This window comes from Ilyonectria robusta (genome assembly GCF_021365365.1).
Source record: "Ilyonectria robusta strain PMI_751 chromosome Unknown BGZ61scaffold_4, whole genome shotgun sequence".
NCBI lineage: Eukaryota > Fungi > Ascomycota > Sordariomycetes > Hypocreales > Nectriaceae > Ilyonectria > Ilyonectria robusta.
Window position 1 is genome coordinate 1,457,708 of NW_025764438.1, and position 23,033 is coordinate 1,480,740.

At 53.8% G+C, this 23,033-nt stretch overlaps 9 protein-coding genes across 9 annotated transcripts; 3 read left to right on the forward strand and 6 right to left on the reverse strand.

Annotated features, from left to right (window-relative positions):
• Positions 1-12: 12 nt before the first annotated feature.
• BGZ61DRAFT_528983 (HAD-like domain-containing protein) lies at positions 13-809 on the reverse strand (the record flags this gene model as incomplete). Its single annotated transcript, XM_046253338.1, has 2 exons — positions 13-741; positions 801-809. The coding sequence occupies 2 exons, from the start codon at positions 807-809 to the stop codon at positions 13-15; spliced, it is 738 nt and encodes a 245-aa protein (XP_046108522.1).
• Positions 810-1,569: 760 nt separating this feature from the next.
• Positions 1,570-2,280, reverse strand: BGZ61DRAFT_445157 (uncharacterized protein). The gene has a single exon (XM_046245040.1). It carries the CDS (start codon positions 1,916-1,918, stop codon positions 1,703-1,705), a length of 216 nt encoding a protein of 71 aa, XP_046108523.1. The 5' UTR covers positions 1,919-2,280; the 3' UTR covers positions 1,570-1,702.
• Positions 2,281-2,631: 351 nt separating this feature from the next.
• On the reverse strand, positions 2,632-3,799 carry BGZ61DRAFT_165135 (HSP40/DnaJ peptide-binding protein). Its single transcript, XM_046237514.1, has 2 exons — positions 3,024-3,799; positions 2,632-2,966 (listed from the first exon to the last, which is right to left on the reverse strand). Exons 1-2 carry the CDS (start codon positions 3,534-3,536, stop codon positions 2,673-2,675), a joined length of 807 nt encoding a protein of 268 aa, XP_046108524.1. The 5' UTR covers positions 3,537-3,799; the 3' UTR covers positions 2,632-2,672.
• A 2,436-nt stretch (positions 3,800-6,235) lies between these two features.
• Positions 6,236-9,508, forward strand: BGZ61DRAFT_165182 (uncharacterized protein). The gene is made up of 6 exons (XM_046237515.1): positions 6,236-6,536; positions 6,619-6,675; positions 6,728-6,809; positions 6,860-8,389; positions 8,448-8,713; positions 8,764-9,508. Exons 1-6 carry the CDS (start codon positions 6,435-6,437, stop codon positions 9,472-9,474), a joined length of 2,748 nt encoding a protein of 915 aa, XP_046108525.1. The 5' UTR covers positions 6,236-6,434; the 3' UTR covers positions 9,475-9,508.
• Positions 9,509-10,286: 778 nt separating this feature from the next.
• BGZ61DRAFT_345264 (ubiquitin-conjugating enzyme/RWD-like protein) lies at positions 10,287-11,023 on the reverse strand (the record flags this gene model as incomplete). Its single annotated transcript, XM_046239772.1, has 2 exons — positions 10,287-10,892; positions 10,958-11,023. The coding sequence occupies 2 exons, from the start codon at positions 11,021-11,023 to the stop codon at positions 10,287-10,289; spliced, it is 672 nt and encodes a 223-aa protein (XP_046108526.1).
• Positions 11,024-12,109: 1,086 nt separating this feature from the next.
• On the reverse strand, positions 12,110-17,845 carry BGZ61DRAFT_445164 (serine/threonine-protein kinase gcn2). Its single transcript, XM_046245041.1, has 6 exons — positions 17,475-17,845; positions 15,287-17,410; positions 14,895-15,233; positions 13,841-14,840; positions 13,350-13,768; positions 12,110-13,289 (listed from the first exon to the last, which is right to left on the reverse strand). The coding sequence occupies exons 1-6, from the start codon at positions 17,682-17,684 to the stop codon at positions 12,570-12,572; spliced, it is 4,812 nt and encodes a 1,603-aa protein (XP_046108527.1). The 5' UTR covers positions 17,685-17,845; the 3' UTR covers positions 12,110-12,569.
• A 317-nt stretch (positions 17,846-18,162) lies between these two features.
• Positions 18,163-20,515, forward strand: BGZ61DRAFT_165256 (spindle pole body formation-associated protein-domain-containing protein). Its single transcript, XM_046237517.1, has 2 exons — positions 18,163-18,362; positions 18,428-20,515. The coding sequence occupies exons 1-2, from the start codon at positions 18,305-18,307 to the stop codon at positions 20,389-20,391; spliced, it is 2,022 nt and encodes a 673-aa protein (XP_046108528.1). The 5' UTR covers positions 18,163-18,304; the 3' UTR covers positions 20,392-20,515.
• Positions 20,516-20,584: 69 nt separating this feature from the next.
• On the forward strand, positions 20,585-21,579 carry BGZ61DRAFT_445166 (uncharacterized protein). The gene is made up of 2 exons (XM_046245042.1): positions 20,585-20,778; positions 20,829-21,579. The coding sequence occupies exons 1-2, from the start codon at positions 20,640-20,642 to the stop codon at positions 21,539-21,541; spliced, it is 852 nt and encodes a 283-aa protein (XP_046108529.1). The 5' UTR covers positions 20,585-20,639; the 3' UTR covers positions 21,542-21,579.
• Positions 21,580-21,612: 33 nt separating this feature from the next.
• On the reverse strand, positions 21,613-22,865 carry BGZ61DRAFT_528990 (RNA recognition domain-containing protein; the record flags this gene model as incomplete). Its single annotated transcript, XM_046253339.1, has 2 exons — positions 21,613-22,196; positions 22,250-22,865. The coding sequence occupies 2 exons, from the start codon at positions 22,863-22,865 to the stop codon at positions 21,613-21,615; spliced, it is 1,200 nt and encodes a 399-aa protein (XP_046108530.1).
• Between the last annotated feature and the right edge of the window lie 168 nt (positions 22,866-23,033).

Here is a 23,033-nt window from a genome sequence, read left to right on the forward strand (position 1 = left end):
TTATCTATGTATCTAGACGCTGCCGGCCTCGATCTTGGCGAGGCAATCCGGGAACTCGGCCCAGTCTTGCATGATGATGACGGCACCGGCATCCCGAAGGACCTTCTCCATCTCGACCTTCTTGTCGTCAGGGTAGGGGCCGACGTATCCCACCACCTTCATACCGGCACGGGTGCCGCTCAGAGTGCCACTCTTGCTGTCCTCAATTGCAACACACTCCTGGGGCGTCTTCCCGAGCTTCTCCATGGCAAAGTTGTAGACAGCTGGGTCGGGCTTGCTGGTAGGAACGGGGAGACTGGTGGCAGCGGAGAAGACGACATCACCCTTGAAGTACTTGTCCTGGCCAACCTTCTCAATGGAAGCACGAACACGGCGGAGGGCAGATGATGAGACAACGGAGAGGAGGTACTTGTTGGAGGCGGCAAGCTTCTCAAGCTCGTCGTCCACACCAGGGCAGGGACGGAGGGCAGCCTTGAGCTTGGCAATGACAGCATCCTCCTCGGCGGTCACGTAGGTCTCGAGGTCCTCAGGGGAAATCTTGATGTTGTAGCGCTCTTGGAGAGAGTTGAGCATGCCGCGGAAGTTCTGGCCGACGAATTCCTGGATGAGGGTCTCGCCAGTAAAGGTGATGGTGAGGTCGCGCTCAGCACAGATCTTGTTGATGAGCTCGGCGCAGGCCTCGAAGGCAAGTTCCTCGGACAGGACGAGGGTGTTGTCGCAGTCAAACAGGAGGGCGGTGATCTGGGTACGAGTTAGAGCCAGTTTGTAGCTTGGATGGGGACATGGGAGCTCCAACGTACCTCAGGCATGTTGGCGGTGACGTGTGTGGGATTGGAAGAGCTGGGACAAGCAAGAAATGGAGCAATTATGGAGCTGTACAAGGACGAAACAAGCGGTAAATCGGGCTGGAAAAAAGAAGTGTTCCTTGGTGGTTTGGTTGGAGAGAAGAAGAGGAGGAAAAGGAGGAGGGAGGTGGGAATCACCAAGATATGTAAGGTAGGTAGTCAGCCAGGGTGCCTCAGGTGCGGGGGGCATGAGCTGCTGCAGGGCAGGAGGTACGTTGGTACCATGTAAAGCAAGCCAAGGTAGGTGCCAGGTTTGTTGACGGCGGCTGGAGCATTGAGGCCTGGATGTAAGACAGCTGAGTTAGGTGCGCAGCCACCGCTGCAAACGCGGGGAGCGGGATAAAAGGGAGGCGTCACAGTTGAGCATCAAGAACAGCACGGACAGCAAGAGGCAGAATAAATCACTCAGGTTGCATTGCGGCATGGCCAATTCCGTCCTGGTTCATGGCCCGGATCCTGGCCGTGGATGGATGAAGTCCTCCCTCCGGACAGGCATACATAGCTGTCTGGGCCCATCTGCCAGTTCCCATTTCCCATCTGGCCGAGCGAGCTCCGTCCGTATCAGCATCCATATTATTATGCACGTGTAAATTGCAGCTAAATCGCAGCAGCTAAAGTCTCCGTCGTCATCCTGGGCAATAGCTAACTAGGTACAGAAAAGAACCCCTCCAACCAACCCCTCCCCCTCCCTAAATTCCCTGCCCTAAAATCCCCCTGGTCCAACCCAGTGTCGTCATCGCTGCACGCTCGGATCCAACCACTGCCAGCCGCCGCCATCGCAGCCCGCCATCCACTAATCCGCTGGCTATCCTCGCTGTTCTGGGCAGCCTGCGTCGCCTCCCAACTGCACCACGCCGCTATTGGAGAAGCCGTTTTCTTCCCACCGGCCCGCCTGGCGCTCCGTCTCTCTCGTTGGTGTGCCCCAACGTTCCCGACCGCATGGGAACGGCCAGTGGCAATAGGCTTATTCGGTTCATACGGGTCACTTCCACTTGGTTGATTGTTGATTGTTCACGCTTCCGGAATATTAACGCAAAAATGCGTGCCAAAAGTAACCACCAGGCCGGAACCATGGTTTCATTTCCCTGGTCTTGGATCTATTGAACAACATCGCTCGCAAGGCTGAAATATCTGCCCTCATTGCCTACTCCCGTGTATCAGTACCTCGGCGCGGTCAATCTCAAACCGACCAGCCGCTCGCTGCAGTCAGCCCATTACAAAGGCAATCACTCTGCCTCGGCCTGTGCTGTCCTACACATGGCTAGTCTTAGCCATTCTTCCGGCGGGTGGCTCACGCAAGGATAGTTGCTAAAGAGGCCCACTGAGCTCGATTCACTTGGCACACCAATGCTCTTCAATAGTTTACTTTCCAGACTCGACTTGGTATTATACGCTAGCTACGGCATCTACCACAAGGACCTGGTAAATATTGTCCAAAACAAACTCATAAGCACGGATATCAAATCCCTATAACCCGCAAACTGTGTGATGACTCTCATCTCATCTTCATGCTACTCAGCATTGTTCTCCACGTTTCTCGTCACTCATCATTCAGTCCAGTTCCCCCAAACGCCATAACACCGTTGTTTTCGTATAATGATTACTCTTCCAACTCGGCCGTTCAAATATCGGATATCCGCTTCGGGCTGGCAGTGGTAAAACACGTGGGCAGAAGCATGGGTAGTAGTGTCATCCGAATGCTCCCTGCCCATGACTGGCGGAAAACGGCCCGTCTATTCCAATGACATCAGCCTCTGCCTTCGGCAATCTGTTGGCCGACTTGATTCGGGACTCGGTCCAGCTCCCCTGGTCTTCGCGTTGAGAGATTTACAGAATCTCTCTCAATTTCTGCTTCTGAATTGCCGTCAATGTCGACGGAAAGGTGATCCTGTAGTTGACCACAAAGTCGCCCCGTGTGCCAGGCTTCTTAGAGATGGGCATTCCCAGCCCGGGGAAGCGCTCCTCGCCGTTGGGTTGGGTCGGTCCAGCCTTGTCCAAGTTGAGTTGTCGACCGTCAATCGTCGTCACTGTCCGTCTCCATCCCGTTAGAGCCTCTTTAAGCTCCAATGTGATTGTGTGGACGAGATCGTTGTCTTGGCGCCTGTACAGAGGGTGTTCTTTCTATACGGGTTGTCAGTCAGCTGTTTCTAAATCATTCTCTGCTCAGGGGTTGCTTACCTCTTCGACGATAAAATGGAGATCTTGGCGACCACCTTCCACCTGATCGCCCACTCCATTGAACTTGATCTTTGAGCCCTTCTTCAAGCCTGGCTTGATGGGCACCTCGAGGATTTGATCGGTCTGCACACGCTTGCCTGATTCGTCGTATGTCTTGCGCTTGATCTTCATCTTCTTTGTGACGCCATTGTAAAGCTCCTCGAGAGTCAGTGGCAGTGGTCGCTCAACCGTAGAAATCTCCGGTGTTGAGTCTCGATTCCGTGGTTCACCCATACCAGATGATCTCATCCTCGAACTTCGACTGCCGCGGGGACCACCGCCAGCATAGGACGAGAACATGCCGGGGATCTCTTCGTCGCCGCCTTGGGAGCGCATAAACGATGAAAAGATATCCTCTGGGTTGTTGAAATTGAATCCGTTGGGACCTCCACCACCAGTGCTAAAGTGGAAGGTTCGGGCACCGCCACCGGGTTCGCCGCCCTCGAAGTTGAATGAATTGAAGCCGCCTGGCATCCCTCCGAAGGGGTTGCCACCAGCACTGTCGGGAGGGGGTGGCCCGCCGCCACGGAGGAGGAACTCGAGTCCATATTGATCATAGGTCTTGCGCTTCTCGGGGTCGGATAGGATTTCGTAGGCTTGTGAGGCCTCTTTGAACTTCTCGGCGGCATCCGGGTTGTCCTTGTTCTTGTCAGGGTGCCACTTCAAGGCAGCTTTCCTACAGAGGTAAAGTGGTTAGCAAAGTTCGCTCAGATGAAAGGCAGAGTGAGTGGTGGTGCCGCCGTGCCTAGGAGGAATTGAAAGTAAAAAGCAAAATACATTTCGAGTAAATCAATTGACTAGGGAGCCAAAGGGAAACAGGGGAACAGAAATAGAGGATGGGGAGAGGGGAGAGCAAGCACACCGAATGTCCAGTCCGAGGCGCATGGCCACGTTCTGTGATCGGATCGGCGCGCGGAGAAGAAAAGAAAGTGGTCTTACCTGTAGCCTTTCTTGATCTCATCCTGAGTGGCATCAGGCTTGACGTTGAGGATATCGTAGAGCTTAGTTTCCTTGGCCATGGTTGCGAGGCAAAAGCGAAGCCTCGGAAGAGCAGATGTTTGTGTGGGGGTGGAGTAGAGGAGGGGGAGTGCGTGGAAAAGCAGAAAGTGGGCGAAACTGCTGCAAAGTGATGTGTCGTATTGTCGGTTTGCTCGTCGACAGCAATAGCCTAGCCGAGGCTGACTGGATTCGTTGTGGAAATGCGATGCAGTGATCTGGGGTAGAGAGAGGAAGAGAAGAAAAGAAGAGGAGAAAGTTGGATGTGTTTACAGAGAGAAGTTGGATGGAGCGAGGTGTGATATGGATCCCGCATCGAGCGAGTCCAGTGACGTGCTGGTCTGTTCACAGGGCATGATGGGCATGGAGGGAGCGCTATTCAGCGGCACGCTACAGGGGCAGCAGCGCACACAACTCGCCGGAGGGAAGTGTCCTGGGGGTTGGCTGGGCGCTGGGGAAAGCAAAACACTGGGGCATGGGACCTTGTGGAAGCTTCGGCGAGGCGTCGCGCGCTTTCTGTGGAACTGGCTCTGGCTCGAGGGAACAAACGCAAGTGAACAATGGGAAAGGGTGGGGTGACGTCGATCGATCCATTGACGCTATTCATTCCAGCCTGGGCTGTTCAAAGTACTGTTACACGGCTACTTGAGAGGAGTTGTTCCCGCACCCTGGTAAACAAAGACCAACCAACACCTTGTAGTCGATCAACGCAGTGCTCATCAAACCACTAACAGTACCCACGCCCACAAAGACAAACGGAACAGAAAATCAAGTTTTTCCTTGGGCTTCAGATCCATTGCTGTCGGTTGATACCTGATGGGCAAGGATGATGGGCTCTCGCCGAGGTGGGCCTGCAACAGATGACCTATGACGATGATGATGGCGGGGTCGCCGCCCGGGAACAGAGGAGCTTGTGTGGGCGGGGCTGGGCTTTAGGTCGAGACTTGTCTCCGCAAGCCCAAGCGCCTGTCGGGTGCTGTATTCTCACAATACAGATAATGAACATGAAGCGTTGCACGATCACTCGATGTGGGTGACTTGAAAATAATCACCAATGCAATCTTTGTTTGAGATGATGCAGGTGTGACTTGTCCATGGTACAACCTATGTACAGTACTTCACGCAATACGGATCCAACCGAGGCCCACCTGCAACCAATAAGTTCCCTGCAGTTATCAGTGATGATCGAACCTTCTAGAATCTTCCACGGCGCCAAAATCTAGACACTGGTTGAAGCTACCAGACTAAACTACAGATGGGCATATGGTTATGGCGTCGTGATTTAGGATACTTACAGAATCATGAGGCCAAATGATCTCGGCAAACGAAGAGACCAGCGCATCAATGATCACACTGAAAATAGATGTGAACTGTTGTGACACCCATACCTTCCTACAGCCTGTGTCATGCAAGCTGCGTCCTGCAGGGAGTGTCTCTACTTTCACAACTATAGGAATAGCTTCCCAATAATAGAAATAGGTCAACTGCCGTTCCTTTTTTGTCTTTTTGGTGGTCATTCTTCAAATCCGTTGAATGATTGGCTTGTTAATCTCGGCCGCCATGTTACACAACGCCTTGACTGAAGTGGAGATGCCCGCAAGTCTGGGAACGGAAGTGAGGCTGCGAGAATCATTGCACTTTAAACCACAAGTGAGTATGCAAAAATCATGTTTGTATTTTATTAGGAAGTCCTCGTAACGGACTTTGGTGTATTAGAATGCCCGTTTCTCGAGTATTGCAGACTTAGAAGTGGATAGTATGTGTTTGCTTGTTTGACTATCGTTAAAGCCACATGCCCTTGTTCAACAGGGAGCTAAACAACCCCCAAGAGTCAACCCGAAATTACATCATATTTAAACCAGTAAAATTAATCGTCTGTACATCTATTTGGCCTTCTCGTCCTATTTCAAATCGACAATCGATCAATGAGCACGTGGAAAACGCTGGCCAGATTCGGCTTAGCTTATCTTATCGGTAGGCGCTAACGTCCTGTGGCACGTACCTTAGCCAGCACCACCAAATCCACCAAGCATGGTCCGTCCGCCTTCGACGCTGGTTCATCATCACCCTCACCCACCTCGCAAGCTCCATTCGCAACCACGACGCCGGTTGGAGTTGCTACCGGAGCCATTCGTCACTCCCAGTTTGAACCGCTACTTGATCGTCTATTCATCTGCTCCTTTTATGCCCTCGCTTGACTTGGCAGGCCCCTTCCTCGCTCACCAACCCCTTCATCCTTCCGCGCCCTGGCGGGCCCTCCCGCTGGTGCCAACTCTGAGCTGGCTGTGAAACCAACAGACGCCCATCGACAGCTTTACCTGCATCAACATATCGTATTCCATGGGCCTCTAACCAACGCGCTCAATCAACGACACCATGGCATCCATGGAGCCTTCCGAGCAAGAGATCTCGCAGGTCATCGACTTTGCGAGTCTAAGCCCTGCTGACGATCGCTTCCTCGTCACCCAGGCTCTCAAGGTTCGCTACCACCTCCTGCTTCTCATCACAAACCAACATTTGCGCCACGCACGCACCCAAATACTAACACATAATATCGTAGAGCAACAACCGAAATGTCGAGACTGTCGTCATGCAGTACTTCGATAATCCGGAAAGCGTACGAGCCCTTGACGAACCTGATGAATGGAATACCTGCTCAACTGTCGCAGTTCCGACAAAAGTACCAGACCACCTGGGATGACTCCATGTTTGCGGCCGACCGCGACGGTGCCGATAACAATGCTGGCATATGTTCGTACCGTCATCCACAACCTGCCGCCACGCCATGGCTAACCATGTAGCCTTCCACATCGAGTCTCCCGACCCCAATAGCATCATCCAAGGCGTCACTCCCCCGCCAGATGCATACCCCCCCGGCGCCCCCTCGAGACCTCCGTCACGAACGAATAACCGATCGCCGCTGGGTAGGATGGTAGACTGGACTGCGTCAACCGCACCCGGTCTTGCCTTCCCCCCAACTTCCCACGAACGTCTAACACTGTCGTCAGGTCTGACAAACAGCCAAGCCCAAGAAGATGAGGACATGCAACGAGCACTTCGTGAATCGGCCCAAGAAGCGGGAATTAGTATGGCTCAACCTGAGCCAGCCATCACAGAACCCTCAGCGTCTGCTCCCCCCAATTTTGGACCTGCAAACCGAAACGACTATGACCAAGGCAACTGGGCTATGGTCCCCGTAGGGCCTTCCGAGACAAATTTAAGCAGTGCACCCACGCCGTCTTTGAGGAAGAGAACTCCCGGTGCGCCTGCTTTCCTGATACAAGGAAATAGCTCGGCCGGAGATCACCAACTTGGAGGTCTCCTGACTATTCTCCACGAGATCCCCTTGGCGCGAAACATCCTGCTCGAGACTGGCTCCCCGGCGGCAACATATGGGCATAACAGCGAATGGTGGAAGGGTCAGGAAATCCTCCCGCCTCACGTCCTAGCCCAGCTACAGACGGGAGAGCTCCAATGGGGACAACAAGGCCAGGCCAAGACCGACTTGGAGGAGGAAATCCACCGCTTGATGGCATTCCTCGACTCCACCGATCGCAGCTATGGCACTATCAGCGTCTTAGCCGATCTTATTCCGTTCTCCAACTTGGGTCCTGAGAAGCAATTCTATGAGCAACTTGGAGAGAGGCAGGGCGACAAGATTCGACCACTCACACAAATTGCATCATTGACTGAAGTTTATGGCGACAACCTTGGCTACGAGGACGCTAAGTTCGGTCTTCTAGAAATGGATCATATGCGGAGTGATTATGGGATCATCAAGACCTTGTACGAGTCGCTCGATCATGTCATGTGGAATGATGTGCTAGGGTGGAACGAAGTGCATGAGTCGTCAAAGATGGCCATGTTCAAAGAGTTGGGGGATGTTTTCGTCATCAAGATCAAAGGCGACGGACCCGAGGACTCGATGGAGATTCCCGAAGTGTTTTATCCCGAAAAATATATGACAAGCCGAAAAGATGAGGCGCGACGGATACAGATAGGGTGGTGCAAGTCGAAGAGAGAAATGACGAAAATTGTGGAAGAGAGGGACCGCATCTACCAATGGCGGGATAGCTGGACGACTCAAATGCACGACAAGCGGGATCTGATCAAGAAAGCCGCGGACCAGTGGGCAGGATACAGCACCTATCTGGAGAGCCTGGCGCGGTTCCAGGCAATGGAAAAGTCTGGGTTTGACACGAACGAGTACCCCGACTATCGAGCCGCACCTTGCAACATGGATAGCAAGTCAAAAGAGCGACAAGACAAAGTAGATGAGGTTATTCGGTTCTCTGAACGTCTACTGGCCGATCTGGAGACAAGAGTCAAAGGCAAGCATTGGCGACTTGTTGCCTTCGGCAAAGGCATATCAAGCTAACCATTTCGCAGGTCTCAACGCCGAGTTAGAGTCTATCAAAGCTAGACAGCGCTTCTTGGGAAGACTTCTTACTACACCAGACAAACCTGGCCGCCCAAAGCCCATGACGTGCAACAAGTACCTTCTCCGAGGAGTGGCAACGTCCAGCGATGTTGTGTACGTCTGTCAACGGGCTGAAGCGGACTTGATAGAGTTAGGGGATGGGCCCAGCGAGCCATCAGATCAATGGTGGCGACTGGCTTACACCCCTAATGAGGAGCAGCCGGTTAAGGCAGAGGTATGGGCAATGATTTTGAGTTATCCAAGACTGATCTAACACACTCCCAGAAAGTCGAAATCGAGCGAGTCCTGCGAGACATGTGGCAGGAAACCAAGACTCCCTTAATAGTCTATGCCACCGAGAAGGCCCTTGATACACCACTAGCATCACTGACGGGTCCGCTCGAGAGGTTTGTGAAGGCAGAGAACAAGGCATTCCGCCAAGAGTTGAATCAGGAGAAGTCGGATTCAAGCGAAACAAGACGCGCAGCGTTCGTTGACCCTATTTCACCTTCGAAACGAAAGCACCGCTCGGACAGCGCCGACTCCATGGATAGCAACCGCGCCTCTCTAGGAAGTGACGACAGGAACGGATTCGACAATCCCTTTGCTGACCAGGATGAGAGCGTTGGGACCGAGATGACGGAACTGTCAGGGCGCGTAACCGACTTCGCCCGCAGCGTCAGTATCGACTCGGTCACGGAGCAGGCCCCAGCGCTCCCAAATCGACAACCGCCTTCGACGGAGAATACCTCGGCCACGATGACGCCGTGCACGGTAACGGCCGAGATGATAGAGGAGAGTGAGCGGGGACGCACCCAGGTCGCCGGTACGCACATCGATGCGGCTCCTCGGAACGTTACACCAGAAGCAGAGGTACCTCGAAGCCCGGAGATGCAGGAGCGGGCACGACCACTGTCTTTCATGGCTCTCTCGAGAACTTCATCCAATAAGAAGGATGTGATTGATCTCGTGAATATGGATATTCCCGAGCACTAATGAGAGTGTTGAGGAATGGCGGTTGAGTGCAGCCCGATGGCAGCCCACCAATCGAGAGGAGGCGGGATTAGCTGTTATGATATTGTTCCCTCGACAATTGAAGAACCTGGATGGCTCCAAAGGCAGCGCCATTTCGCCGGCAGGCAACTGGATGACTCAAAAAAGTTGAGGAAATATCGCCAGCACAAAGGAACAAGCAGGGAAACGGGGTGGCTCTGGAGGGGGTAGCAGGGGGCGGCATATTTAGAGGACGAGCGTTGCATTACTCATTACCCACCTCACACCAATTCTATGAGAATAACCACCACTGTGGAGTGTAGTCATCATTGGATTTTAAGTCTCCACGGAGGTCTGGATCACAATACATCATCAAGCAGGCAAAGAACATGCATGTCCCAGAAAGAAGAGAGTGTGCTCCCCGATCTTTGTGAACGAAATATGTATTGTCAAGTCTAGTTGTTGATCAAAAGTGGCATCCTTGCCCATCCTGGGCGTCTATGTCGATGACTCTATCGAGAAATCGACAACCAAAGGACCAGAAAAGCCCCGGCTTTGCAAAGAATAAAAACATGTATGGAGGCGAACACCTATGCTCCCCGAAACCTATATAAAATTGACCACCCATTTGCCCTACTACTCCCCCGTGGCCAATTCCACGGTCCTGGTCAAGACAGGTTCCCTTTAAACGCCGAAAAAAATCAACCCGCTATGCCGTCAAACTGGAAAGGTGAAAGACAACAAGGTGGAAAGGGAGATGGCAGACTGGTACCAGAAACGCCGGAGACAGTCTCCTGCCGTTAGTCTGGAGCCGTCTATTTCTGGTCCTTTTCGTCCTCGTCGTCGTCATCATCGTCAAAGTACTCCATGTCCTCGTCGCTGTCGCTGCCGCCAAAATCCTCCTCCTCATCCGACATGTTCCAGAAGTCGGCATCGTCGTCGACGGGCTTCTGCGGCGCAGGGGTGAGCTCAGCGGAAGTGGGCATGCTCATGCCCTCAGGAATGTCCTTCTGAGACTTTTCGATTACAGCCTTTGCCCGACGATCGTACTCGGCGCGTGAATCGCGGTAGAGAACGCTGGCGTCGACGTTTGCGGGGGAGTTGATCTCGGGGTCGTCGAGAAGGAGAAGTACAGAACGCAGGACAGACTCGACGCCATGGAGGACGTTCCAGCGCTCGTTGGCCAGCTCGCCCGAGACCTCATCCTCGCCAGGCTTGTGGAGGATAGAGATACAGAGGTTGCCGTCGGTGTAGACGTTGGGGTGGCAGATGCTCTTTGTGAGGAAACGGAAGGTGGGTGGTTGGTATGGGTATTCGCTAGGAAAACGCATCTCGGCCTTGAGGTAGGCGCCGTGCCAGACGCTGTCGGGGTTGACGACCCAGAGGCCGAGCTTCCATCGGAAGAGGTTGGTGTCATCAGTCTGTGAGGGCATCGTGTCAGCCACGGCGGTCATGAAACGGTGGAGAATGGAAGCGCCAGTCTTACCTCAATGTTTACCCACTTCTCCTTTTGGAGGGGTTGCAACTCCTGCATCAGTCGCTTCTGAGCCATGGTGGATTACGTGTGGACAATGTCGTCTTCTTTGGGGTGTTTTGGTGGTTTGCAGCGAGAGAGGTGGCGGGAACGGAAATCCGAAGTGGGAGGGTTGTGGTGGTGATGGGGGAAATCGAGCCCAGCGCCAAACGATGGATGGATCCGTCAGGCTCAGTCAGGTCAGTCAGGTCAGCCCGGTAAGCGGGCGGGAAAGGCGGTCGAAGGGTACCGGCGGCGTCGGCGGTGGCGGCACGGCGAAGAGCGAGCAAACGCCGTTTCGTTGGTTGGTCAGTCGGTTGGTTGCTGGTCGAGTCAGGCCACGATGGGGGAGTCGGAGAGACGAGGCGAGAAAAGAGCGAATTTGCGGATAAAGGGAGAAGGAAAAGAAAAGCAAAACACGAGTGTCCCTTCAGCTTTTTTTTCGATTCAGCTGAGCTTGGTTTATGTAAGGGAAAGAAAGAGGGAGAAGGTTTTCGGGTCCATCAGGTACCGTAAGTAATTAGCATGTCTCTGAGAACGGGAGGCATGAGCAGGAGTCACTCGGCCGCGCCGTTCTTGCCGCTACCCACTGTTACCACCTTGCTGGCGCCTGAAACCGGACCCTTGTAGATCAGGCGGCAGGTGGCTCTTCACTGGCAACGCGCGCTGTTCCCCCTTGCTCCAGAGCATGTTGCAGTACGTTTTGCAGTGTTCCAGTGCACGTTCCAGTGGCTCCAAGCGCCTGTTGAGAGAAATTCACCGCCTTCCCTTCCTGCACTGGCCCCCTGCCCCCTTGCCCCTCATGCCTTAGCCCTCGTGCCTTCCTCCGCTCCATCACTCATGATGACCGACTGCCCACTCAACCATGACCACGGAACTGACTAGCTGACGTCGATGGAGGGAAGGAGGGGTCCCCTGACCCGCCTGCCCACCTCGCCCACTCCGCCCACTCTCCCGGTCCGGTCGGTCACTGCCCGGCTCCACGTCGGTACGTACCTACCCTTTAGGTCGTCGCGGCGCCCGAATTCGGAGTTGACAAGGTCGTCGTGGACGGGAATGGTTGGTGTTTTGGCTTTCGCCGGATCCCCCGACTTCTGGCATGTGAGTATTTTCTTGCTCTAGATTGTTTGTAGCCCAGGGTCGAGGCGCCTGGATCACTTGGTCATTGTCACCAGACAAAGAAACTTACCCTGGAGCCATCATGCGTAGTCACCCGGCATCACCGACACTCCTCTACTTCGTGTCGTATAGCATTTTGTCTATTTAGCAGTTAATCTAGCAACCGAGATAATAACATAGACTCGGGTTTGGGCTCATTGCTTCTTACATTGACTCGAATAAGCAGGGTGGTTCATTTGTTGATGGAATTGTCATTCGAGCATCATACATCCATCATTGAACAGCAGTGACCTAATACAACCCACCAAAAAAAGAAGATAAACAAAAAACTTGTAATTCCAGGGTATCTGTTAGGCTATGCTCAAGCTAGAATCAAACCAGCTCCCTTCTATGATCGAAGAAACTATTTGTCCGTCTAGATCTCTCGAGCCCAATTCTTCCCCTCATTCGACCTGTGTTGATAAGCTCACGCTCCAAGATCGTAGTAGATGCAGGTACCCGATCGAAAGTTGTAAAGGAAAGAGTGTCGCGTGCCGCTCTTCTTCTCGTACTTGTACCGCCACGTATCCAGCTGGTCGTGTATCTCCCGCACGTACTTCTTTTCAGATGTCGTCACCGAGTGCTCGACTTGGCGCCATCCCTCAGGTTCCGACAAGGCCGTTTCTCGGATGAGGTCCATCACCTGATCAGTCGTCTCAATCGCCAAGATTGGGCCATCCAAGAATGACCGCACCAGACTGGCGGAGCTGGTTTGTGCCTGTTCCACCACAGTTCGTCGGTTGAACTTCTTGCTCCGCGTCTGAGCTATGAGGACTCGGACATCTTGTTCGGGGTCTTTGTCGCTGGCGCCCGCTTCCGCTTGCGGAGTAATACCTCGGAGCCTGGCCATGGCCCTGGAGTCGCGTTCTCGGATTTCGCCACGGAGCCATGAGAACAGCTGTGTCGTCGGGATATCCACATCCTGCACGTCCTTTCTCCCCATTGTCTTCACCTTCAGGATCGAGTCTGGCTTGATAATGATAATCCACGAGTAAGCCTCATCACGGTGTTTTGACAATAGGTCTTCTGGAGACCTTGCATCCTTGGCCATCTCGGCGCTAATATCGTGAGACCAGAGTAACTGCAATAACTCGACTCCAGATGATCGCAAGAGGGCTGCATCAAAGCTCGCAACCAGGACGTCACACTAGGCCATTAAATCAGCTGCCGGTCTTCGTGAGTGAAGAAAAAAAAAAGTAGGACTTACTCGTCGAGCGTTGAAAATTCCACTTGGATCGTCCTCCACCCTCTTGAGGAATGACTTCCCACCAGATTTAGGCATCCTGGCCAGCCGCTCCCAGGCAAGACTGAAACCAACAGCATGCCTCTCGCTAAACTGTCCTCCAATCTTAGGCCGCTGCTCTTTGATAAGGTGGTCATACCGGCCACCGGCTGCGAAGACGTCCTTGACTTTCTTGTCATACAGGCACGAAAAGAGGATTCCTCCCATGTAGAACCCTTCCTTTAAGCTGTTCAGAGGGTTGACGTAGATCTTAGTCCCAACTCCTAGCCGTTTAGAATACTCTGCGACTTCTTTGAGATGAGCTATCGTCGGCGATGCGCGTTGATACATGTCACTGCCCTCAAATATTGTCTTCAGCTTTGAAAAGGTCTTGTTCGGAGTGTCTATTCCATCATTAGTCGAGTTACAGTGTAAAAAGTTGCCATGGTGCATAAAGTCACCCATGAGTCACAAACCTCGGAAATCAAATCGCTGTAGTTCGTCAACGCTGGTTGCTGAAACGCCGACAGCCGACGACCGCAGTTCGATTCTAATCTTCTGCCAGGTGTAGTTGTGGATGTTCAGTTTGCTCAACACATCTGCAGTGGCTCGTCTGCAGGCAGACTCGATACCGCAGTGCTCGAAAATGAGTTGTAGTAGATCTGAATGCCCAAGATGAAAGCACATGGCTGATGATGATACGGCCGGGAAACTGTGGATGATTTCGTCCATCACCTTTAGTACTTCAGCTTCCTTCAACGCCAGATCCAACGTGTCCGTGGTAACTATATCAAAGTCAACCTCTCCAAACATTTGAGGCTGACCGGTGTCCTGCTTGTCTCGGAAAACGTTGCCAAAGGTAAAGGTTCGCTCTATGACTGGCCCGTTGGCCTGTTTGGACATCATCCTGGCATTTCCCATTGTCAAATCATACGGCAGCTGAAGAACTGACCCATTCTGATCCAAAAGTTGAACAACATTGTCTCCATAGTGGGATGATCGGGGATAGATGCAGTTCCTGGGGCACTCGATAGCTCCGTGGTGCCGGAAGATCGAGACGAGTGCCTTCTTGACGATGCCTTGATTCAGTAGCTCAGTCGCGCTTGGACTCGTTGCAAACATGTCCCATGCGAAGTTCTTTGTTGGTTCCATTGGCTTCGCAAAGAGGGTGGAGAGCATCTTGCGGTAGTAGGGAGAACTTGGGTCCGCTAGCCCAGCCAGAGTGCGCCGAATTGTCTCGCTCTCCATCTGAACAGGGAGTTTTCCGCTCTTGAGAAGCTCTGAACTCGATGGCCGCTCTTTGGGATTGTGGTTGACGAGAGACAACACGATCTCTGTTTGAACCTTCGTGGTAGGCCTGAAATCAGAAGGAAGTACTGGCAGGGGCCTTCGGAGCTGTCCGAGAACATCGGCCTTTTGCATGCCTATCATCGGGATGTAGCACATTTCGAAGAAGATGATGCCGAGCGAGTACATCTGATTATAAAGGTCAGAAACGGAACTGCGCAGAACGGTAACAGGGGAACTCACATCAACTTTCGTGCTGTACATGCCGTTGACCGCGGATCTTACTTCAGGAGCAGAATAGTAAGCAGTGCCAATGCTTCGTGTCATGTCGTCCGTCTCGAGACTGTTTCCAGCAGCTCTGTCTACTGAGAACTGCCCGCTGGTGGCGAGACCAAAGTCGCCAATCTTGACGTTGTCAATACCATCAGAGCTGCTGCTAATGAAGATGTTCTCTGGCTTCAAGTCGCGATGAACGATACTAAGCCCGTGGATATGGGCCATGCCTTCCAGAATCTGGCGGAACAATCGCCAAATCTCTGTCGTATTCTTATGCAAGCCTCGGGCAATAAGATCTCGCAAGGTCTGAATATTTTGTCAACACTTGACTACTGCATTTCGATAAATATGTGACTTACCCGCTTTTCACAGTACTCCATAGAGATGTAAAGTATTGTTCGATAGGACCGTTGGTATCGAAGTCGTCGCTGAATCGCGCCATGTCTTTCTTTCTCAGGAGAAAGGGCACGGCCGACAGCCACATCGTCAATGTCAGAGGACTCTTCATCTTCTGTTTCGTCGTCTTCATCCTCATCTTCTTCATCAGAATCGTCATATTCGAATTCCACATGGGCATTCGAGGACATGAAGTCCAGACCTCCAGTACTGGTAGCAAATTGGATATCAACACCGGCGGATCCGGTCTCCCGAGTATCTTCAGTAAAGTAGTCGGTCGAGGTGTCATCCTCAGTGTCCGTCAGGTCGGGGATTTCTTCGACCCATGTGTTGTAGTATCGAACCACAGCTGGATGACTGAGCTGAGATAGTAAACGGACCTCCTTCAGGATTTCAGTGAGACTAGCCTGTGAACGTTGGGTAATCTTTTTGATGGCGTAAATCTGACCATCCAGCTTCTTCCGTGCCTTGACAACCTCCCCAAACCCGCCCTTCCCAAGTCGGCCTTCCTCGACGAAATCCTCAGTGTATCGAGACAAAGTGTGGCCTCTGACATTTGAATCGCGCCTTAACCTTTGGGGAAGTACCTGCAGGGAGGTCAAGGATGGACTGCTTGACAAGACCGCAGACGCATCATCAAAGAGCACTGGCGCGTCAGTAGCCAGGAACTCGCTTGAGCCTAGTTCAAAAGCTCGGGGTCTCTTCTGCTTATCCTCCTTGAAGAATCTACTAACTAACTCCTGCAGCGAGTGTGATAGCGTGAATGACTCCATCAGGTTCTTAGGTGAGGAGTAGGTGCGTAGAACATCGAGGCCAAAAATCATCTGCACAAACACCACACCAAAGTCCCAGATATCGGTTTTGTATGTGTACTGAGGCTTTGATGCCCCTGCAATCTCTGGAGGTAGCCAATATGCGGACTTTGCACTGTTCAATCCCGGCAGGCCTTGCTTCTGTGTGCTGATGATGTGAAGTTCCCGCTGATACCAGGAATCGGAAATCTTGGGAATAATTTCACCTGTAGGCTCACGGAATAGCAAGATATTTCCGGGATGAATATCTTGATGAGCAATGTTCTTGTTGTGAAGAAAGCTTAGCGCATCTAGTAAGTCCCGTGTCCAAGACCGCACTTTGCCAACCTCAATGTGACCCGCAAGCTCCAAGAGTTCCTCCAAGGGTCCCTTTTCAGCCAAAGGAGTCATGACGCTCACTGTCCATGTATTCAAGACTGTCGGATCAGTGACAAGCCCGCTCTGCACTTTGAAATCTAGAATCTCGACAAGGTGCCTGTGTTGCACCTTTTTCACTGTCTTGAGATCTTGTAGGCGAGACTCGACACTCTGTAGCTGCTTCTTGAACTCCTTGGAATCCTTCCCACTGGAGCGTAGAACAGTTTCCTTAAGCGCCAGCGTCATGCTACCCTGACCGTTGGCGAGAACTGGTCGAACGGTGTACACGATCGAGACGGGTCCCTGGCGTGGGTCACATTTCCCGGCAACGGATTTGAAAGTGACGATGTCGCCCGACTTGTCCGTAGTGTTGCAAAACTGATCAAAATCTATGACTTCGGTATCGGTACTGGTGCTGGCCGTGGGCTGTCGGGGTTGACTCCCGTTGGGGCGGCGCTTAGACTCCTTGGCCTTTTGGCGTTGACGATCGAGTTGCTGTTGAAGCATTTCGGCTATGACCCTCTCCTCTTCTTTTGCCTCTTCGATCTTCTTCTGGTCTGCCACCTTCTTCTCCTCCTCTGCCCGCTTCGCCAAGGACGCTTCGTGTCGCTCCCGTTCTTCCTCGAGGGAAGGGAGGTGCTTCCCGTTTGCCTTGGCTTGCGCAGCGTCCTCGAGGATATCCCGGATCCCTTCGACAATCTTGTCGATCATTTCCTGTTCATCTTGGGCAAAGATCTTGGGTTGGGTCTCGATGAACTTTTGGATCTTGAACTGGGTAACCTCTCTAAGGTCAATGTCCTTTATTACGAGAACCGGCGGGGTCTTTGGGTATGTCGCAGTCATAGTAAAGCTCAGTGTGACGGCAAAGTCCTCATCGCTCGAAGCTTTTATTCGGATATCGAAGGATGGTTCTGTTCTCTACGGATCATGAGTTTCCATGTGGGACGAAAGCAACGACAGGGGGCGTCATGGGATCCCCTACCTTCCAGGCGCTGTGGGCCCCAGTGTGCATGACGAAGTCCTCGTCATAGATGGCCTTGAGTGCGACAAGTTCATTCTGCTGAAGCTCGTGGTATTCAATCTTGGTGTTGACCTCCGGGCTCGCGGCGGGCTGCAGGCCCGGGAAGCTTGACTCATCGTTCTTTTTGGGGTTCAAGGGCGTCTTCCATTGCCCAGGTGCGTTCCACGCCATGATTGCGCGAGACCGAGGAAAGAGTCACAGCCTAGGCCGTGACGCTTTACAGGGAAGAGGCCATGGTGGCGGCGATATCGAGTTATTGGTGACGGGTTGGTATGTATGATCCAGATGCTCCAGGCAAGGGGATGAAAGGTTCGACTTGTGACGTCGCTGGCGATGGCGGGGTAGTTTATAAGGCAGGCTCCAACTGAACGTGTCTGACCCGAAAGGCGGTGTCATCAGCTCACTGACCACTGTGCAGACAGGCCTGGCGTAGCGGTTCCAGCAGGGATTCAGGGCCAGGCCAGGGGTTCATGGGCTGCACGCGTGCTAAAGTTATCAACTTTTAGCCAATAGGTGCCCTGGACCGCTGGAGCCTCAGTGGCAGCTGCTGCACAGATGCCCGACCCGGCGCCAGCAAGATCAGCCAACCCACTTCAGCTGCCGGGATCCACTCTTTGTCTACGGCGGCAGCTGAAAGTAAACAATCAACCCTCACCCGCCCACTTGCCAACGCAGCAACTCTCGATTGCCACCTTCGATGTTGCTCGTTCGTCGCCCGTGATTGCGGAAGCGGAAGCTCTGATCTCGACTGGACGGATAGCGAACTGTGTGAATACCCCACTTCGTCTACCATGTTGGGGTGGATGTTGCGACGCGGCGAAGACGCGCCAGACGCGGCTGGAGATGGAGGTAGGATTATGATGCTTGATTGCTTTGAGCTGTCGCGCAGGGATGAGGCTAACCTTCTCAAACAGACACCACCCAGATCGACCAGCCCGACACTCCTGCACCCGTCTTTGCGGCAAGAGCCTTCAAAAGCGCCATCTTTGGGACGCCCGCGCGACGCAATGAGCAGCCCGAGACGAGACCGACAACAGACGAGATAAACACGAAGACCGAACTTGATTCAAAGACGCCCCAGCGGCCCCAGGGTATCTTACTCACGCCGGGAACGGGAACGTCACGGAGGAAGCGCGTATCTTTTGGGCAAGATGTTGGAAAGAAGACAAACGGCGCCTTGGCTGGGAAAACCACCGAAGGACACCAGCGCACACGCCTGAACGAAGCTCTGGAAAAGGCTTCTCAACAGGGAGTCAAGTCAGCGGCTCAGAAGGCCGCGACGCGACGAACCCAGGATGACAAGTCTGACGACGAATGGGAGGAGGCCGACGACGAGGATGTCTGCCAAGACATCACCGTTGACCTCAATGAACCGCACTCCCAGTCCGGAAAATACTGGAAGGAGGAATTCGAAAAATACCACCAGGATGCCAAGGCAGAGATGGAGAAATTGCTGAAGTATAAGCAACTGGCAAAATCCTATGCCAAACAAAAGGATGCTGAAGCCATTGAGCTCGCCGAGATGCTGAAGGACGAGCAGCAAAAGGTCATCGCAATGGAGAAGCAGATTGCCGAGGGCGCTTCCAAGATGGTATCGAAGCGAGGTGACAGCTCCCGCGAAACCTCTCCTGAGCTGCTCTCCACCCTCACGAAGCAGACGGCATTGGCTGTTCAGTACCGGACCCGTGTGCAGGAACTGGAAGACCAACTCGAAGATTTCCTGCAGGACAGGGAAGCCGATGCGGATTCTGAGACCAAAGGCCGAAGGCGACGTCTGTTAACATCACCCCGAACACAGAAAACGCTTCTCGAGACGCAACGGGAACTTCGCAGAGCTCGCAACCAAGTAAAGGAACTGGGTGAGCTTCGGGATGAGGTTTCAAATCTGAAATCTCAGCTCCGGGTTGCCGAGAAACGAGCCGCCAAGGTGGAGACGCACGGCAAGACGGATGATGATGCTCCTCCCGAAGGCAGCAGAGCGCAGGAACTACGAACCCAACTTCGTGAAGCAAAGGAAGACTCCAAGAAGAAGGATGAGGAGCTCCGAAAGCTTAAGAAGGAGTTTGAGACGTTTCGACAGGACACAAAGACTCGCGAGGAGGATACCAAGGGAGTGCTGGCACGCGCCCATAACAAGATTTCGGATCTTAAGAAGGAGATCAGAACCCTCAAAGTCTCTGGCGCGGAACCTGCGGCGCGACCGAAGAGTTGGCATCCGCAGACTGAGCTGGATCTTACACATGACCCGGCTTTGAACCAGATCGCGAATGGTGTTGCGCGTAGGAGCTTCGACTTGAAGGATCTCCAAGACGATTCTATGGAGCTGAAGATCCCCACTGGCAGTGGCCGAACACTACGAGAAAAGTTCCACGACGACGCGCTTCCCAGGGTCACTCAATCAGATCTTGGTGCAAGGCCGGCCTCAACTCTCGTCGAGCGACCGAATCTCGTGCCGCCTAGGTGGCAGCCGTTTGTTCCTCGATCGCCGCGAAACAGGGCCTACCTCGGCGAAGAAATCACGAAAAACATTCAGAACGGAGGGGCTACCTCGGTAGCTACGAAACCCAAGGAAATCGAAGCACCAGATCTACCGTCCCTTGCTAAGACGATTGCTCGATCAGGCCGGAGCCGATCAGCGGACAAGGGCGAGGCCAAGGTTGATCTTCTACAGGATCGCTTTGCGCGCCTCGGAGGACCAGATGCGAACGATAGTGTGTTTGCAGGAAACCCACCCAAGAGCACGCTCCCGCCAGAGCGCAGGGCCGCTGCCATTGCGCGGATTGAGCAGAGGATGGCGGAGAAGAAGCGAGCACAGAAGCAGAAGGGTCAGGATAAGGAGAACGTGCGACCATCAAGAGGACGCGCTTTACTGGGATGAAGATTTTACGGAGTGAGGTGTCGAATGGAAACGAGGAGAACGGGGATAATTTGTATTTCTAACGGCCGTTCAGGTTGGATTTGATTGTCTGGCATTGACATGGTGTTGGGTCTCCTTTTTAGCATACGGAGTGGTCCGTATGGATATTGATTTGCACGAGGCTTTATCTCTATCTCTAATCTGGAGCTTCTTATCTGCATCTGCCCTGTGAACCCCCCCAACCTCAACACCGCAATCCATGGCTCCCAATGGCGTCACTGCATCTTGGTTCGGATCCTGTTGATGAAATCCAAGATGAGATCTTAGAGCTGGAGCGGCGGCTGCAAGAGGCCAAGCAGCGTCTGAAAACGGCGCAGCCACAGCAGCCACGCGCGAGCGGTCCCGGCCGTGAGTCTCATCCCATGCCTCGGTGAACAAACAGCTCACCACATCTCCAGCTCACCTCGCCGGCTCAACGCACTTCTTGCTGCTGCTCTCGGACTCGGCGCTGCCTCTCGGCTCCTTCGCATTCAGCAGCGGCCTCGAGTCGTACCTCGCGCACAACCGGCGCGCCGCCACCTTCGCCTCCTTCTTGTCGTCGTCGCTGTCGTCCTTCGCCGCCACCACGCTGCCGTTCGTGCTCGCTGCACACCGCGACCCCGCGGCCCTGGCGACGCTGGATGACCAGCTTGATGCCGCCATCGTCTGCACCGTTGGCCGCCGCGCCAGTGTCGCACAGGGCCGCGCGCTGCTGAGCATCTGGGAGCGCTCGTTCCGTGCGAGCCAGCCCGACGTTGACGAGCAGGTGCTGCGGGACTTTGCGGCGTTGTTGAGGGAGGAGAGCAAGCGTGACGTGCCTCTTGTGTCGGCTCATCTCGGGCCGCTCTTTGGGGCCATCTGCGCCATCGTCGGGCTGGGCTTGCGGCAGACGGCGTATGTTTTCATGCTGAGCCATGTCAAGGCCCTGATCTCAGCGGCCGTCAGGGCGAGCGTGTTTGGACCGTACCAGGCGCAAAAGGTGCTGGCGGGACAGCACGTTCAGAGCATGATTGACGAGATGATTGACCGGGAATGGACTACGCCGGTAGAAGAGGCTGGGCAGACGGTGCCGGTCATGGACTTATGGATTGGACGGCACGAGACGCTATACTCGAGGATCTTCAACAGCTGACCGTGCTGTCCGTATGGTATCATTAATGTACAATAAATGTCTATGTATTCCTAAAACGAAACGCCTCGCCCTTATTCATCATCGCTGTCGCTATCGTAGGCAACCAGCGGCCCTGAGGAGACCGCCTTGGGTTTTGATGCTACCGCAACCTTGGCCTTGTTTAGAGCCGCGAGCGTGCTGCCCGAGAAGATGCCGCCCGTCTCCTGCTGTGGCTGCTCTGTATGTGCTGGAGCCTCGCCAGTCTGACCATTCTCAATCATTGGCCGCTCCTGATATTCGACCTCGAAGCCCTCTCGCCCAAGGGGATTCACAGCGTTGGCTCCTCGGGCAAAGTGGACCTCGTCGGGAGCCTCGTAGCCCTCAAGACCGTAGGTGCTCTCAAGCTTCCTTCGCTTGCGCGACTCTGGGTCCTTGCCTTCGATCTCGGCGACAAACTCGGCAGGGAGGGCCCTTCTAATAGCTTCGGCGGCCTGCTCCTCGATTCTGCGCGCCTCTCGCGCCTGCGCCATGGGGTTGGGGTCGGCGGTTGCCCATCTGACGTTCAACACCTCTTCGTGGTCGAGAGACTGGTGGGCCATTGCTTCCTTGGCGAATTGCGCGTTCGCTTCGTTCGTGTACGTGATGAATGCTACACCTCGGGTGTTGAGAACGCGAACTAGTTTCAAGGTTAGCATTGGATCAACAGTTCGGCTGGGACATGGAACTTACTGCGCTCAACCTGCCCCCATTCCGCAAAGTGGCGCGCCACAACCTCCTCAATATCATCGGTGACGTGTATCCTTCCCACATAAACGGTCCTGTTCTGGCGCATAAAGCTTCCAACACCGCCCATGTCATCTCGGTAGTCTGAGAACTTGTCGCGACCGAAGCAGTCTACGTTGGGGTTGAAGAGATCGAATGTCCCCGGCAAGCGGTGGAGGTATTGGCAGTCCTGGCCCTTGGCGCAGATGCCACGCGAAAAGGCGATGCAGAAGTAGCTCCCAGTGACCTGGTCGGCTCTGGTGTACCCGCTGTCCTTGGCGACGTTGCAGCGACCCTTGGCTTTCGTTTGGGACAGATACTTGTCTTCTCGATCGCCGCCGGACCACTTGTTGTACCACAGGTTGTATGTGACTCCAGTTTGGGGCGGGGGCTCGGAATTGAGGAAGTCAGGGTCGACCTGAGCTCGCGCCGGTCGCTTCTTCTTGCGGATGATTTTCTTGATGACCTTCTTCCCAGTTGGCGCCGCGACCTCGGTGCTGCTGTTTGTTGTGGCTAGCGCCATCTCCTGATCCTGCTGGACAGCGACCGGCGCCGTCTCAACCTGTTCCGCTGTGTCGGCCATCGTTCGTTCGTAAAGGGGGTGGTTGTGGCCGAGAAATTGAAGCGTGTGATGGCGACGCGACGACGTTGCTTTGGGAACCCTGGCGAAGATGATGCAAGGCTGTAAAAGTTTCTGGGGAGCCGAGTAGCGTGGCGAAAAGGGAAGGCGGTAAGTAAGCCATCCCGCACT

Excerpts from the sequence above, each read along its gene's own strand:
- BGZ61DRAFT_445164 (XM_046245041.1), bottom strand. The coding sequence starts at position 17,684 with ATGGCGTGGAACGCACCTGGGCAATGGAAGACGCCCTTGAACCCCAAA. Across the intron at positions 17,411-17,474 it reads GGGCCCACAGCGCCTGGAAG|AGAACAGAACCATCCTTCGA; the intron begins GTAGGGGATCCC and ends CATGATCCGTAG. Across the intron at positions 14,841-14,894 it reads TGTACAGCACGAAAGTTGAT|ATGTACTCGCTCGGCATCAT; the intron begins GTGAGTTCCCCT and ends CTTTATAATCAG.
- BGZ61DRAFT_445157 (XM_046245040.1), bottom strand. The coding sequence starts at position 1,918 with ATGGTTCCGGCCTGGTGGTTACTTTTGGCACGCATTTTTGCGTTAATA.
- BGZ61DRAFT_445166 (XM_046245042.1), top strand. The coding sequence starts at position 20,640 with ATGGCGTCACTGCATCTTGGTTCGGATCCTGTTGATGAAATCCAAGAT. Across the intron at positions 20,779-20,828 it reads ACGCGCGAGCGGTCCCGGCC|CTCACCTCGCCGGCTCAACG; the intron begins GTGAGTCTCATC and ends CCACATCTCCAG.
- BGZ61DRAFT_165256 (XM_046237517.1), top strand. The coding sequence starts at position 18,305 with ATGTTGGGGTGGATGTTGCGACGCGGCGAAGACGCGCCAGACGCGGCT. Across the intron at positions 18,363-18,427 it reads AGACGCGGCTGGAGATGGAG|ACACCACCCAGATCGACCAG; the intron begins GTAGGATTATGA and ends CTTCTCAAACAG.
- BGZ61DRAFT_165182 (XM_046237515.1), top strand. The coding sequence starts at position 6,435 with ATGGCATCCATGGAGCCTTCCGAGCAAGAGATCTCGCAGGTCATCGAC. Across the intron at positions 6,676-6,727 it reads ACTTCGATAATCCGGAAAGC|TTCCGACAAAAGTACCAGAC; the intron begins GTACGAGCCCTT and ends CAACTGTCGCAG. Across the intron at positions 8,390-8,447 it reads TCTGGAGACAAGAGTCAAAG|GTCTCAACGCCGAGTTAGAG; the intron begins GCAAGCATTGGC and ends ACCATTTCGCAG.
- BGZ61DRAFT_165135 (XM_046237514.1), bottom strand. The coding sequence starts at position 3,536 with ATGCCAGGCGGCTTCAATTCATTCAACTTCGAGGGCGGCGAACCCGGT. Across the intron at positions 2,967-3,023 it reads TCCATTTTATCGTCGAAGAG|AAAGAACACCCTCTGTACAG; the intron begins GTAAGCAACCCC and ends CAACCCGTATAG.